A 17,178-nucleotide genomic window follows, 5' to 3' on the forward strand; every position below is an offset into this window, starting at 1 on the left:
GCGAGCCAAAGGTTGCGTTTCATTGGCAGGACACTTGGAAGATGCAACAAGTCCACTAAAGAGACAGTTTACACTACACTCGTTCGTCCTCTGTTAGAATATTACTGCGCGGTGTGGGATCCTTACCAGGTGGGACTAACGGAGGACATCGAAAGGGTGCAAAAAAGGGCAGCTCGTTTTGTATTATCAAGTAATAGGGGAGAGAGTGTGGCAGATATGATACGCGAGTTGTGATGGAAGTCATTAAAGCAAAGACGTATTTCGTCGCGGCAAGATCTATTTACGAAATTTCAAAAATGGCTGTGAGCACTATGCGACTTAACTTCTGACGTCATCAGTCGCCTAGAACTTAGAACTAATTAAACTAACTAACCTATGGACATCACACACATCCATGCCCTAGGCAGGATTCGAACCAGTGACCGTAGCGGTCGCTCGGCTCCAGACTGTAGCGCCAACCGCACGGCCATTCCGGCCGGCTTATGAAATTTCAGAAACCAACTTTCTCTTCCGAATGCGAAAATATTTTGTTGAGCCCAACCTACATAGGTAGGAATGATCATCAAAATAAAATAAGAGAAATCAGAGCTCGAACAGAAAGGTTTAGGTGTTCGTTTTTCCCGCGCGCTGTTCGGGAGTGGAATGGCAGAGAGATAGTATGATTGTGGTTCGATGAACCCTCTGCCAAGCACTTAAATGTGAATTGCAGAGTAATCATGTAGATGTAGATGTCCATTAATGTAACCACCTTTGTTCGATGTCAACGAGCAATAACCGCCCCTAGACGGCATTTGGCAGCATCAGCAGTGTCGGGGCGACGCCGAAGACTTTGCATCGTTGTCGTAATACGGAAACTGAGCGATTTATCTGACATCCAAAAGCGTATACTGACTGGCTTTCCGGTCAAGGGTGGAAGCATTTCCGAAACGGCGAAGTCTGTAAACTGTTCGTGTGGCGCCTTGGTTAAAGAATAACCTATCCAAAACCGGTCCGCGGCAACTGTGGTGCGCCACTTGCTACAGATAACAGGGGTTATCGCTGTCTGCCTAGATGTGTACAGAACAGATGTGCAAGTGATGTTTGAAATTTTCCCGGCTTACTGATTGTTCCATAAATACACGGGAGAACTGCCGTAAGTCAGTAACATCTTGCCACAATATTTCGGCACAAAGTCTTTTGGCCATCTTCAGGTGAGTACAGCTGTAGAAGTACTGGCGAATACGCGCTGAGCTCTGCTATTTAAAGCCAAAGGGGGCTGCATTGCGCATGCGCTGCGCATGTACTGTTTAGCGTGCGCGTTCACAACTCCGTGCGCTGCAACTGGCGCCCTCCGCGGTGAAAACTTGGCATTTCGATATGAGATCCTACAAACGACGCAACAAGGAAGAAGAAGAAGAGGTCTTCAGGTCAACGGCTTATCTACCTTTTATTGGGAACATCTCGTCACAGATAGGTAGACTATTGAGGAAGCATCAAGTTAGAGTCATCTTTCGCCCTCCTCCTAAAATATCATCATTGGTGGGATCCGTTAAGGATGACCTGGGCCTACGTAAATCAGGTGTCTACAAGATTCCGTGTGATTGCGAAAAGTCATATATAGGGCAGACATCAAGAACGGTGCAGGAACGTATTGTGGAACACCAGCGGCATACTCGACTTCTCCAACCCACCAAGTCCGCAATCGCTGAACATTTCATTTCTACTGGCCACTCTATGAATTACAATGATACAAAAATTGTGGCTCAAACATCAAATTTCGGGAGCTCAATTATAAATGAAGCCGTAGAAATAAAATTGTCAGATAGCGAGACTCTTATCAATCGAGATAGCGGTTATCAGCTAAATTCCGCTTGGAATCCCGCTGTAGAGAAACTTCGTAGTCAACGTAGTTATCGGTATAAAGATGAAGATCTTTCTGATATCGAAATGCCAAGTTCTCACCGCGGAGGGCGTCAGGCGCAGCGCACGGAGTTGTGAACGCGCACGCTAAACAGTACATGCACAGCGCATGCGCAAAGCAGCCCCCTTTGGCTGTAAATATCAGAGCTCAGCGCGTATTCGCCAGTATTTCTACAGCTGTACTCACCTGAAGATGGCCAAAAGACTTTGTGCCGAAATATCGTGGCAAGATGTTACTGACTTACGGCAGTTCTCCCGTGTTTTTATGGAACAAGATGTGCAACTGTCGAACAACTGACTGCCCTGATGAAAGAAGGGGCCAACAGTGTCTCCTGAACAACCGTTCAGCAAACGTTGCTGGGTCTGGACTTTTGCAGCAGAAGCCTGGTTCATTCACATGTTGTTCATCAGCGAGGAAGGCTGAAATTTGCACGCCATTACCGCAATTGGATGTTAACTGAATGGCGACAGGTGGCCTTTTTAGATGAATCAGGTTGTATGCTCAATGTAACAGGTGGGCTCTGGCGCATACCGCCCTTCAGCTGGCGTCGGAAAGGTGTAGGTCGGAGGTATGAGCGTTATGGTCTGGTCCACCTGGCGAAAGACATTCACGGATATCGTTTCAAGTTGGACGCGGAAGTGCACGAGTTGGTGCGGTTGTGGATCCCTCAGCCGTAGACCGCCTCTACGAAACAGGTATTGATGGCCTCTCGTCCCAGTAGGATATAAGTCTTAACGCCTGTGGTGACTGCATTTGAATGGAGCCATTCGTGATAACATTTCACCGTCCCTCATAATTTCGTTATCTTACGATAAATTTTTACAACTGGGTCTTGCTGAGCAATGGTCTTAATGCTAAACACTGATAAATCCCTAATGCTTTGCCTGGACAATTCCTCTAGCAGTCACTTTATAAGACACTATTGAAACTTTTTCTTACTGGGCAGCATATCAAACGCCAATTCTGGAACGTTACTTCTTTACTGGAATGAAAGATGATCCGTAATACGGGGTGATCAAAATGTCTCTCCGCAGTGCCGTATGATTGTTAGCCGCACGTGCCGTGTGATTGTTCGCCTGCCTGGGTTACTTCCCTTCATGTGGACTCTCCCAACATTCCATTGTTTCATTTATCTCAGCCAGCGTCAGTAGTATGATTGGTGTGTGTCGTTACGTGTTGACGTGAACGTTTAAGTTTAGTTCCTTCGTACGTTTGTTTCGTTTTTGTCACTGTTAAAATGCTAGCCATTGAAGAACGTGTGTTTTTAGTCGAACAGGTGTTCAAAGCTGGCGGTAAATACACAGTTTCAGTTCGTCAAACATTTAATTCAGTTCTCCCGGAGACAAAACTCCCAAATCGCGATGCAGTGCGAGATTTGATTTTCAAATTTCGAAGTACGGGTTCAGTGACAGATACACCGAGAAGTGGTCGTCCTGGCGTTTTGTCTGAGGGTAAACTACCCGATATTTCCGATAAAATGTCCATGAGTCCGAACAAGCCAGTAAGAAAACCCGCCCAGGAAATCGATGTTAGTGTCGGAACGGCCCACACAGCTGTAAGAAAAAAATTAGAACCCTTCCCATGCAATGTGACAGTTGTGGGAGAACTGAAAAATACTGATCATGGCAAGAGACTGCATTATTGTCAATGGTTCAAAAATATCGTTTAACAAAATGGAACGTTTTTCACTGATTAGGCCTGCTTGCATTTATACAGGTACATGAACTCGCAACATTCTCATATGTGGAGCACTGCAAATTGATCGTGTGTTAATGAGGAACTACTTCAGTCTGTGAAGATAGGATTTTGGATTCCAATTTCTAGACGTCGAATTGTGGGTCTCATATTTTTCAACGAAACATTAAACGCAGAACGATACTGCATTGACATTCTGTACCCATTCATAGGAGAACTTGTGTTACGATACTGAACGATTATTTTCAGCAAGATGGTGCAACCGCGTATACATCTCGTGTTTCAGTGTCACTGCTTGCTGGCGTGTTTGCTGATCGCATAATTTCACAGAGACTTTGGCCTCCACGATCGCCTGGCCTAACACCATCTGTCTTTTTCTTCTGGGGTGCAGCGTAAGCAATTGTCTATAAAAACCGCCCAAAATCCATTGATGAACTGAAAACTGCAATATCCACTTTCACTGCTTCTGTTACAGAAGAAATGTTACATCTTGTGTTTGGAAACATGATTAGACGAATTGAGTTGTGTATTCAACAACAGGGGGGACACTTTCAACATTTAATGTGAAAATTTGTAAGTAAAAGTGAATATTAAATGAATTAATAACTTGTATGTCACTGAGTTTCATTTAGGTATATTCACTACGGCATACGGCACGCGCGGCTAACAATCATACGGTACTGCGGAGAGACTTTTTGAACACCCCGTAGCATGAGGTCGTATGAGCTGTCTGTATCGGTGTCCGTTGGGCACAGCAAGAGGCGTGCCTTGCCCCGCAAAATGAGCGCCACGGGGAGAGGATCAGTGAGTGAAGAGAAGCGCCGATTCATTCTCGCAGTGCTGGCAACATTACACGTATTTTGTGCTTACACAGAAACAGAACTGATGCGAACGGAAATATTGGCAGCGTTCTGAAACAAATGAGGCTCTTCCAACTAGAGCTGATTTTCTCCGCTAATGGCAGCACTGGAGAAAAAAGTCTACTTACCGTGGACTGAGGTGACGAAAGTCATGGAATACCTCCTACTATCATACCGGATCTCCTTTTGCCCGGCGGTAGAGCGACGTGGCGTGCACTCAACAAGTAGTTGAATGTCTGCTGCAGAAATATTGAGCCACGCTGCCTCTATAGCACCATAACTGCGAAAATGTTGCCGACGCAGTATTTTGTGCACGACATGTCAAATAAATGTACGATGATAACCATGTCAGGAGATCTTGGTGGCCAAACCATTCGTGTCCAGAACATTCTTCAAACCAATCGCGAACGATTGTGGCCTGGAGACATGGCGCATTGTCATCCATAAAATTCCACCGTGGTTTGGGAACATAAAGTCCATGAGTGGCTGGAAACGGTCTCCAAGTAGCCGAACAGAACCATTTCTAGCCAGTGATCGATTCAGATGGACCAGAGGACAGAGTCGAATCCATGTCAACCTAGCCGACGCCCTTACGGAACCACCACAGGCATGGCTTCGTTGGGTGTGCGCCCCACACTAACCTTACCATCAGCCCTTACCAACTGAAATCGGGTCTCATATGCCCAGGCCACCATTTTTCAGTCCTCCAGGGTCCAAGCGATATAGTCACGAGCCCAGGAGAGTCGCTGCAGGCGACGTCGTACTCTTAGAAAAGGCAATCACGTCAGTCGTGTGCTGCCATAACCCATTAACGCTAAATTTCGCCGCGCTGCCGTAACGGATACCTTTGTCGTAGGTGCGAGGTGGTTTCTTGCGTTTATTTCGCGCAGTGTTGCTTGTCTGTTAACACCGACATCTCTGCTCAAATCCCACTGCATTCCGTCGTTATGTGATGGCCGTCGGACACTGCAACGACTGAAACCTCGGATTCTTGGCACATTTTTGACACTGTGGATCTCGGATGGAGTATCCCATGAGCCTAGCTCCAACTATGATTCTGTGTTCAAAGTCTGTTAATTCCTGTCGTGTGGCCGTTATCACATCCGAAACCTTCTCACATGAACCACCTGAGTACAAATGACAACTCCGCAAATTCACTGCCCTTTTGCACCCTGTTTACGCAATACTATCGTCACCTGTATTTGTGTATATCGATGTCCCTTGACTTTCGTCACCTCAGTGTAAAGTTGAAAGACTACATAAAACGCACGGCAAAATGAATGAAAAGAGAGCTGTAATCACTTTTGTTACCTCAGTGTATACTCCTACGATCAGGACGCCCTGCTGTAAACATGGTGAATGAAACTTATCATACCAAATTCTTTAACAAGAACTTAACTAATTTCAGCACAATAAAATAGCTTTGGAGTATACTAGGTGTATGGGTTTTCTGGGTAGAGTGGCTCAAATACGTCGTATTATTTTTAGGTGCTCTAAGGTGGATGGAGCATCTGTGACAGTGTCAACAAATTAGTGACGCACAAATATACAATTTATAGCGCTGCTATACACAACTTAAGTTGTACAGCAACTCGTTAGATGTGCCAAAGGTTGCATTTACTGAACAGGTCTGAGAGACTGTCCGCCCTGGGTGCCACGCTGTCAATCACTGTAGTAAACACTTGTCCTTCTGCGAAGCCTGTACACGGCTCTACTTGTACACTAAGTCTGGCAGGCTGATCCCCACTACGAACTGCAACCCTGGAACTCCGAACTAGAACTGTTGTACTGCCAACACCGAACATCAACCGTTCGTTGCTGCCTCTGGCCGTCGCTTATCACAACGCGGGAGTCCCATCTTATTGGCGGCTGCGCTGAGGTTACTGGTTGAGCAGCTGTTGTGCTTGCCGGCGAACTTCAAAGCGCCACCAGTCGGAAACTGACTCAGAGTTCCAGCTTCGGTTAGGCCGGTATTACACTATCAAATTTCTTTGTCAAAGATTTGATCAAAGATGTGATCAAATATTCCGTCAAATATATTTGGCAAAGATCTTTGACGTAGCGCTAGAAGGGGTATTACACTGTCATCAAATTTTTCGTCAAAGTTCAAGATGGCTGACAACAACTTGTTATTAACTGCAGCAGTTGTACGTACCCCAATTGCATTATGTACACATGCGGAAAAGAAGTGGGGGAAAAAATGGAACCATACATACGCGGTTGACAGTCTTAAAAGTCCTGGGATTACAACTTGATAATAAATTCAGTTGGGAGGAGCACATCCCAGAACTGCAGAAACGCGTTAACAAATCTGTTTGCAATTCGAGTGTTAGCAGACATAGGCAACATAAAAATGAAAAAGCTTGCATACATTCATATGGTATAATATTTTGGGGTAAATCTTCAAGTGAAACAAAAGTTTTCAGAGTCCAAAAGCGTGTAATACGTATTATTTGTGGGGTAAATTCACGGACGTCCTGTAGAAACCTCTTCAAAGAACTGGGTATACTAACTACTGCCTCTCAGTATATTTACTCCTTAATGAAATTTGTCGTAAATAATATATCTCTTTTTCCAACAAACAACTCAGTTCATACATACAATACCAGTAACAAAAACGATCTACACAAGGACTTAAAAGCACTTACTTTAGTTCAAAAAGAGGTCCACTACTCAGGAACACTCATCTTCAATAATTTGCCATCAAACATAAAATATTTAGTTACAAATAAAGATCAGTTTAAAAGGAGCCTGAAAGATTTACTAGTGGCCAATTCCTACTCCACTGACGAACTTTTTAATAGAAACAAATGTATTGTATTTATTCATACTATTAGTATTGTTAATTCAGCTTAAAAAAATTGACATGTTCCACCTACACGAGGATTTCCTCAGCACGGATCTATGGAACGAAAAACTAATCTAATCTGGGTGAAGCCGTGGGTTTTACGACGACACGATAAAAGCAATCAACAAAACTTCTTACGTGAGCTTACAGTGGAAGACGTCAAGTGGTACATCAATTACTTAAGAATGGATGAGCATACATTCCTGTATGTGCTCAGTGAAGTGTATCCTCATATCAAAAAGCACAATATTCACTTAAGAACTGCTACATCTTCAGAAGACAGGCTCACTGTAACACTCCGATTCCTTACTACAGGACAGGGTTATGTTATGTTATGTTAGGTTAGCTTAGGTCAGGTCAGGTCAGGTCAGGATTCGTCTCCAATCTTCTTATTTTATTTTTGTAATCATGGTGCCTCACGTTGTAAAGCGCCTCATCAGCTTCATACATCTCTATTAATTTTGTAGTTGTCGGCACACACCAATTGTATTTACTGGCAATGTTTATAAAAACACTACAGACGACAGAACGCTGCAGCGATGCTAGCGCTCCATGTGGTAACATGTCACATTGCAGTGAACAGAAGACAAGCGATTTCCTTGATCAAATCTACAGCGAGGCCCTAGATTTGATCAAATATTGGACGACATTTGACAAAGTTCCTATTACACCATCAAATATCTTTGACAAAGTTTTTGGAGAAAGATATTTGACAAAGAAATTTGATAGTGTAATACCGGCCTTATGTCCAGTGGCGAAGACCCAAGATCCCCCCCCCCCCCTCCCCTGTCGTCCGTCGTGTGGTATTGATTGCTACTGTGACATTTGATGGCTTGGGAGGGGAGGGGTGGAGAGGGGGGGCAATTAAAGCAGCAAGCGATGACGGAACGGGAACTGAGTTTGCAGCTGACGCCTAGTCCTGCTTGTGCCCCAGCATTCGCCTTGCGACAGACCTGGAACCCTAACCGTAAAGCAAGGTGGAGAACACACTTCATTCGACAAAGGAGTCCAAGCTTAATGGTGTTGACCAGCAACGGCGTCATGACGTGGGATGGGGGCCCCTTGGCAGGTTGTGGCGTGGAATGGCTGATCGCCAGAAGACATATGTTGTCCACTCGGTACTGGGTGAAGTGTCATGTCCAGGTCCATGGTTTGGAACCGGGTAGTGGTAACACAGGACCCGAGGTCGACAATGGAGTGTAGGCTGCATCTATACCTCGTATAGGGTAAGACCAGGAGAGTGGGATCACTTTTTTCTTCAGCATAAAATTTGTGTGTTTTCAGCTTAACTTCTGGCAACATGTTGGTATAAAGTGTCATAAAACTTAACTACAACGTGTTATTGAGGCACTGCCAGTTAAGATGGACCAGTGTACAGGAAGAGACAGACCATATAAAAATGATTATACGTGAAAAAAAGAATCAACTAAAATTACATTTTTTTCTCTGGAAGATATTGTAATGAATACAGAATTAATCAACTGTTGTTGTGCTCTCCAGTCAGACACTGGTTTGATGCAGCTCTCCTTGCTACTTTATCTTGTACATGCCTCTGCAGCTCCGAGTAACTACTGCAACATACGTTCTTCTGAATATGCTTAGTGTATTCATCTCTTGGTCTCCCTCTACGATATTTATCCTCCACGCTTCCCCCAATACTAAATAAAGAAAGCAGGTGTTGACAGGTGTGAAAATTACCGAACTATCAGTTTAATAAGTCACGGTTGCAAAATATTAACACTAAGGCCTTCCAGGCGAATGGAAAAACTGATAGAAGCCGACCTCGGGGAACGTCAGTATGGATTCCGTAGAAATAATGGAACAGGCAAGGCAATAGCGACCCTACAACTTATCTTATAAGATAAGTTGAGGAGAGGCATACCTACGTTTCTAGTATTTGTAGACTTAGAGAAAGCATTAAAATATTCTATAAAATATTTTAGTCCAAATAAATTTTCAGTCTACTATAAATCTTGATTTTTATTGAAATGTTGGTTTTGTTCAAGCCGTAGCCTGTCTTTCTGTCATCACAGCAATTACACTTACAACCAAATGTTGAACAACATTCATGTGACCATCGTGAACAGGCAACACACAGTTAGTTTCGTAATAGATTTCACCACACCTAACACATTCATCTTCATCTCAGTCATCAAAGTTACTTTCGTAATCTTCAATATTGTAGCTTTCTGCAGCCAATCAACATACTGAGCTATTGGCAATAATTTTCTTTTTAGCTTTTCAGTCTGTTTTTCGCTTCACTATTAATTCCCTTTTGTGCTGTTTTTTTTTTTTACTTTTTGTGTTTCATGTCTTTTCTTATAATCTTTTTCGTTTCGGTTTCACTATTTTCAGCAGAGTTTATCATTCTCGATACAGCTACTGCCGTCCTCTTGAAATTCAGGGTTTAGTCAATAGAAGAGCAGTTGATATTTTGTCAAAAATGGTTCAAATAGCTCTGAGCACTATGGGACTCAACTGCTGAGGTCATTAGTCCCCTAGAACTTAGAACCAGTTAAACCTAACTAACCTAAGGACATCACAAACATCCATGCCAGAGGCAGGATTCGAACCTGCGACCGTAGCGGTCTTGCGGTTCCAGACGATATTTTGTTCAAAAGTTTTCTCTTTGTTTGCTTACGAGTAGTCTGTATTGAAGTGGTGGTAATCCTCGAAGTTTTAGTTTTAGTAGGAGTAAGGTCCGAAGCTGTGTCAGTGCCGAAATTTGACTTGTGCAGATAACTCTCTTCTATTGATGTGCTTGGGATCATTAGTTCTTTAGATGGGCTTTCAAGTGAATGGTTGGCCTATGTGTTAGATAATGGTCTTTCTGTTATTGACACAGATGCTTCTTCCGACAAATTATAGACTGCTGCAATCTTCAGTGGGGTTATTGGACATGCCTTGTGCCTAACTTTTATTGTATTCCATCTCCCTTATATTGAAAGATGCCGTCCATCTCTTCCAAATGACATTGTCCATCTCACCCGAAAGTCTGGGATAGATGGATCATATCGACTGCTATCTGCAGGTAGCGCTCTCGGTGGCCATTTTAGGTTAGTTTCATGCCTACGCGTTTTTCAAGTTCACAGTAAAAAAACTGCATCAACGTTGTGAAAAGTAAGCCTTAATACTAAAATTATGAAACCACACGATAAAATTTTTCTGCTTACCAGAACAGAGAATGTGATTTTTCTCCAGAACTAACACAACCCTTTCGCACGAGTTTAGTTCTCAAAACAGCTTACTCACAAGTAACTGCAGCTGCTCTCCAGCTGGGCATTTGTCAAATACTCCACTGGACTCATGCTAGAAGAACTGAGGTAAGCTGCACCCAATTATTTTCGTATTACTGAGCTAGAGAAATACTTTCCGGGAATCTTCCACCCTAACGACGTTACATATGATTTTATGTAACGTGTCTGAGCTCCCACATTTCGCATTACATGACAATGCGATTGTGTGACCTGTTACGCAAGTCGTGAGTTTAGGAACATCCGGCAACATCTCGTCTGTGCGGCAGGCATCCCTTTGATTAATTAGCAGCTTTAGTGAATCAATTAGTAGCAGCACAAGGTTTTTGGATTTTGTTTTGGTCTCACATAGGTAGATATGTCTCTGTGCGAATTTCGTATTGTCTAGTTTGTACCGAATTCCTTCATTACCACATGCAAGATGTTCCAGAGGGAATAGTAAATAGTTTAAAAGGTGATAGCACACAAAAATTTGTATAAAACATTGCGTATAACTATTTTGTAAGGCTGTACTTGAATTTTCACAATTGAGCCTTTCAACTGTGATTATGACTGAGATTTAGTGGCCACTTCTACTGTATCTTTAAAGCGTGCTGCCCGTATTTACAAACGGTATGTAGGCCTATACTCTATTTGTGTACGGGTTTTGCAATGGAATCTCTGCTGTCGTTGCTTGTACAATCATTGACAATTGCTGAGGCATAACTGCCAGTTGCTACAGATCTACCGAAAATTGCTACCGAACACCCATGTAATGATAGTAAAAGGAACTGTAGAGGGCGGGACGTGTTAACTGCAACGAAGAATCTGCACGAACGCTCTGTATGTATTCGGCAGTTCATGCAGCAGGGTGTTTGACGAAGATTGATGTGGAACCAATTAGTGCGACACGCCGTGTGGTAGAGCAACGCACCTGGAAAACATCATTTGAGTGCTTACGATCGTGGGCGAGCAGCTCGATGTATCGAAGGCAGCCAAATCTTCTGTAGCCGGAGTGATGGGTGTGTCCAAAGGGGCCTTTTCGCGATTAAAAAAGGAAGTTGAAGCTAGAAATGCTATTCGAAAGCATGTCGGCGATCGTAGTCCGCAACAGAACGGCAAAAAGATCGATATGTAGCTCTAATGCCGAAAAAAATGGTTCAAATGGCTCTGAGCACTATGGGACTTAACAATTGAGGTCATCAGTCCCCTAGACATAGAACTACTTAAACCTGGCTGACCTACGGTCGTCAAACACATCCATGCCCGAGGAAGGATTCGAACCTGCGACCGTAGCAGCAGCGCGGTTCCGGACTGAAGGGCCCAGAACAGCTCGGCCACAGCGGCAGGCAATGCCGAAAAGGAAAAGACAGATCACCGCAGACCTCGCAGCCGCTACCCGTACACATGCCTCCACCAGACACATTTCGCGGCGATTAAATCACGGTAATTTGTACTCTCGGAAGTTAGTGAAATGCACCTCTCTACAAACACGTCATCGTCAAGAAAGAGGTCGAAACTTCGTGGCCGGCCGGAGTGGCCGTGCGGTTCTAGGCGCTACGGTCTGGAACGGCGCGACCGCTACGGTCGCAGGTTCGAATCCTGCCTCGGGCATGGATGTGTGTGATGTCTTTAGGTTAGTTAGGTTTAATTAGTTCTAAGTTCTAGGCGACTGATGACCTCAGAAGTTAAGTCGCATAGTGCTCAGAGCCATTTGAACCATTTTTGAAACTTCGTGACAGATTAACACTGTGTGATGGACCGAGACTCGAACTCTAGACCTTTACCTTTCACGGGCAATTGCTCTACCATATGAGCTACCCAAGCACGACTCACGCCACGTCCTCACAGCTTTACTTCCGCCAGTACCTCGTCTCCTACTTTCCAAACTTCACAGAAGCACACTCCGCTGCAGAGTGAAAATCTCATTCAAGAAAGAGGTCGTTGGCGTAGGAAGCATATTGGTTGGGTTCCCTCGACGAATCCAGCTTCACTGTGGCAAGTGATTCTGGACATAACTTAGTGTGAAGTGAGAAGGGAACACGTTACACTCCACAAAATGTTCATGAACGTCATTGGTGTGGCATAAGCGGTATGGTGTGGACAGGCATTACGGCAGAATGGCCACTGTTTATCTTAGGGCGAGGTAACGTTACAACAAAGCGATATTGCAGGAAGATTATTATGGATAAGATCCATGTGTTTACTGGTGCGGGCGGTATATTCCGATGACGATGATGATGATGTTTGGTTTGTGGGGCGCTCAACGGCGCGGTCATCAGCACTCGTACAAAGTCCCAATTTTTTCATAGTCCAATCTTTTTCACAGTCCAGTCTGGCCACTGTCACGAATGATGATGATGATGAAATGATGAGGACAACACAAACACCCAATGCCCGTGCAGATGAAATCCCCAACCCGGCTGGAAATCGAACCTGGGACCCAGTGATCCAGAGGCAGCAACGCCAGTCACTAGACTACGAGCTGCGAGCGGTATATCCCGACTTTCTGTTTATAGACGACAACGCCCACACACACAGAACCGTTGAGGCGTCCATCACCCTTGAAAGTGAAGTTATACAACATATGGAATGGCTTGGGTATTCTCTGAATCTAAACGCCACGGTTCATGCCTGGGCTGCAGACGTGTTCCTCAACGAACTTCCCCGACCGTGCAAGAACTGAAAACACATTGAGTGAGACAATATCCCCCAAGGACTCCTCAACAGTTTGACAGCTAACATGTGCAACAGGTGCAAAATGTCCAGGAGGGCATATACCCCACTCAGGACTTTTATGCTAGGTGTCTGACCCATGTCAAAATTGAAAGTTATTTTTTGCTTTCCCTTCTAGTGAAATCTGCACCGATTTTTTAAAATAAAAATACCATTCCACCACTATTAAATATGTAGTGTGATTCATGTCGTCCATATTTGTCTGTGATTATTTCTGTACAACAGTGTCACTGTTCCTTAGCAATTGCCATAGAGTGAAGATAACGAAGTAGACGATTTCCTAACTGCAGAAAATCAGATTCAAGAATGTTTACTCTTGTGTTCACCACACTGCATGAGACAGGTGAAGTAGCCAGGAATCGTGTTTCATCACAACGCACAAGAGCGTACAGCTGAATAGAGTGCAGATGAAGTACAAGACATTATTCACCTGGTAGACTGCAGCCCTTCAAGGATTACATGCAGAATTTGTACACGTATCGGTCTCTATAGGTATATTTTGCAGCGGATTCGACACCCTCGAGATGGAGATGAGCCTAGGGGTTTGGAATTTTGTCGCTGGGTAAAGGCAAATCGCCGAGTAATCTCACTAACACCGTTTACTGAAATCGCTTTCAATCGAACCTCACATCGCCACTCTAGAGGCACATTTTTAAGAACACTGAGTGATGTGGTACGATAGACGATGAGCTTTCTCGAAAATGAGCTTTCAGGAATATTGCGAGAGGTCTCTTTGGCTACATGAGGGAATCCCTTCACGAATTCTGTTATCAGATGAAATGACATCAAAATTTAACATTTACTGGTAAAGGTATTGTTCAAATGGTTCTGAGCACTATGGGACTTAACTTCTAAGGTCATCAGTCCCCTAGAACTTAGAACTACTTAAACCTAACTAACCTAAGGACATCACACACATCCATGCCCGAGGCAGGATTCGAACCTGCGACCGTAGCGGTCACGCGGTTCCGGACTGTAGCGCCTAGAACAGCTCGGCCACCTCGGCCGGCGGAAAAGCTATCGGCAGTAATTGTTGCGTTTCTTAGCTATGAAGGTTCCCGGACTTAACTGCTTGAGATTTTGGCCTCTGAGGATAGTTAAAAGCGAAGTCTATAATGGAGAAGTACACGCAAGAGAAAAATTGATCTCTAGAAATATGAATAGTGAGTCTTTCACAAAAGAACTTGAATTGACGTGCGAAAGGTTACGCGTGGTGCTGTCAAGAAAACCGAAAGTGAAGACGGAGGTGGAATGTACGAAAATCAATTTGAACTTAATCATTCCCCTTTGGACAATACCTTCCTTATTACTTGTATGGGATATATTCTAACAGCTGTATCTCCGTAATCAAAAAAAACTGCACATATTTTATACGGAATTTTTATTCGAATTTTTGTATACTATCGCAATATTTATCGTTCTCTTGAAACATCCAGTATTTTCAAGGCTCCTATCGTATAAAATGAACGTGCCTGTAGGCTTAAAACGACGATAGCCCACCTCCTCCGTTTACTGTTTCATTCACGACTGCCTTCCTTTGCAGCAGCGCTTATTTACTTTACTGCAGTGGCTTTCAAGGTGGCTGACACCAATGCATTTGTCAACAAAATTTGTACCTTGATGACGTTGAGTAAAGCCATCTCAGTTTGGGAGCCATATCAAACACGGCATTTCGTTATGCGCCGTTGTGCTATGAATGTAAATAATGATTAACTTGAAGAAAGGTTCGATAAAGCCAGTGGTGTTGAAAAATAATTAGCAGACCATTTCTCTACATAAATATACAACTGTCAAACTACGGTTTTGATTATCCGCGAGATAAAATGACATTTTCCAGCTTTATTTATTACGTCTAGATGAAAATGTTTTTGACAGAAAATACCGTTTCAGGCGATAAATACGAGAAGACTGTTCAACATGTTCTAAATTTGTGAGGATGGTCATCGGCGCCTGTGGCATTTTGCAATAAAGGTAGCTGCCAGTCTTCCGACTGAACGTAGCAATTATGGCTTTCGTCACCATGATTCTTTATTTCTTTTTAGTCATTTTGTGTGGAAATATTTAGTATTTCTTAGTCTTTGTACATTTTTTACAAGCTTGCGGGTCGCACGTGTGTCGTCAGTATTGCACGTATTGGTAGTTAATGTTGTGTCTTTGTGTTCGTCTTGAGGGTTTTCACGGGCGCTGTAGTCGCCCCAACGCAGCATACAAGTTGCGTCTCCTTGGTCGCTCTTCTATGTGGGAGCACTTGCTTTCATGTAGAAAGCACAAACGAAGAGATGCTTTGGGTGCTTCAGACAATAAGCCATCGACCGGCAGTGCTTTATTCGTTTGGGCAAATGCCAGTTGCCGCTGTTTCGTATGGGTTGTGCTGGTCGTCCAGGTTACGTGGAGGTGCCGTCCATAATGATAGATCCTTCCGCTGTACATCGTTTTGCTGACATCGAGTGTTTTATAGTCAATGTTACAACAACAACAACAACAACAAGGAGAGCGCCTGCGTTGCGTTCGTCTTCGACCACCGAGACTCCTCCAGGTACCGCCATTTTGTCACCAGGCGGGCAACAGCAGTGGACCACGACGGATCTCTTCAATCAGTCACTGATCCCTGCAAACGAATCTTTGGCAGGTAAGAAGCGAGCGCGTGTGATGTCAGATTCAAATCGCTTTTTGTGTACTCTGCCTCTCCACAGGCTGATGTCAAACTTCGGAGGAGTATGCGCTGTGCCAAACTTGTCTATATAATGCTCGCATGCAGACACAAAAATATTTTTGTTTACATACTACCATTTACAGTTATGTTTACATATTAGCTTTTTCGGTAGATTGCTAAGTCTTTCTACGTAATAACATTAATTGATTACGCCATGACCCCAAGAGCGAAATTTTACCTTTAAAAAAATAAGAGAGGCAAAATAAATCATAAGATCCACAGGAAATCTGTCTTTAATGGTTACTACTTGTTTATCAAGGGATAGCATACTAGAATGCCTTTCTATCTTTATGCATCCGCTCAACGTCTACTTTGAGGTGAATAGAAAATAATAAACTATAAATTTTATTAGCAATATGTCAGGGATACAGAAATAAAATAGCCTGTGCTTTCGTAATTTTCACCAGAATAAAATGTTTTATTGTCCTTGAACGTATAAAATAGCGACTTATTTGCGCGTAACAAATATTTGTGTCTTGTGTGTATAATGGATCAAAGAGAATAAAATTAATTTTAGTTTTCCTCTACGAAATGGAAATCAGCAAGAAAATTATATGGGATAGTAAAGATTAAAATTACTCGGTCTATGTATCTGGTGTAGTAAACACATACGCTGATAGAAACAGCATATAATGTATTTTCTCGTAAAGCATTGCATTTTTTATATAGTTTGACTGAGACGCTACATATAACAAACTTTCACCATCACATAGAAAAATCCTTTATCTAATTTAACATGTGACAAGTAACAAACATACAATTATTATTCTAACATAAAATTCTCAAACATACATGCAGCGAAGGAAGGCCAGTTAGGTTAGGTTAGGTTAGTGTTTTTTTATGTCCCGTCGACAACGAGGTCATTAGAGACGGAGCACAAGCTCGGGTTAGGGAAGGATGGGGAAGGAAGTCGGCCGTGCCCTTTCAGAGGAACCATCCCGGCATTTGTCTGGAGCGATTTAGGGAAATCACGGAAAACCTAAATCAGGATGGCTGGAGACGGGATTGAACTGTCGTCCTCCCGAATGCGAGTCCAGTGTGCTAACCACTGCGCCACCTCGCTCGGTAAGGAAGGCCAGTCTCGCCGTAGATGGACAATGTGAAACGTGCAGTGTGGTGAATGTGCATGTTCCTCCTGTACAGAACGTTATGAGCATTTTATTGTTTTACAGCAATTTAAATGTCTCACATCA

At 43.5% G+C, this 17,178-nt stretch overlaps 1 protein-coding gene across 1 annotated transcript in view; it reads left to right on the forward strand.

Annotated features, from left to right (window-relative positions):
• Positions 1-15,678: 15,678 nt before the first annotated feature.
• The window catches only part of LOC126176599 (platelet-derived growth factor receptor beta-like), a 150,036-nt gene continuing 148,536 nt past the window's right edge, over positions 15,679-17,178 (forward strand). Inside the window, exon 1 of the mRNA XM_049923760.1 lies at positions 15,679-15,901. Coding sequence (XP_049779717.1) covers positions 15,679-15,901 — 223 coding nt within the window. The remainder of the gene's footprint in view (positions 15,902-17,178) is intronic.

Source organism: Schistocerca cancellata, chromosome 3 (assembly GCF_023864275.1).
Source record: "Schistocerca cancellata isolate TAMUIC-IGC-003103 chromosome 3, iqSchCanc2.1, whole genome shotgun sequence".
Classification (NCBI taxonomy): domain Eukaryota; kingdom Metazoa; phylum Arthropoda; class Insecta; order Orthoptera; family Acrididae; genus Schistocerca; species Schistocerca cancellata.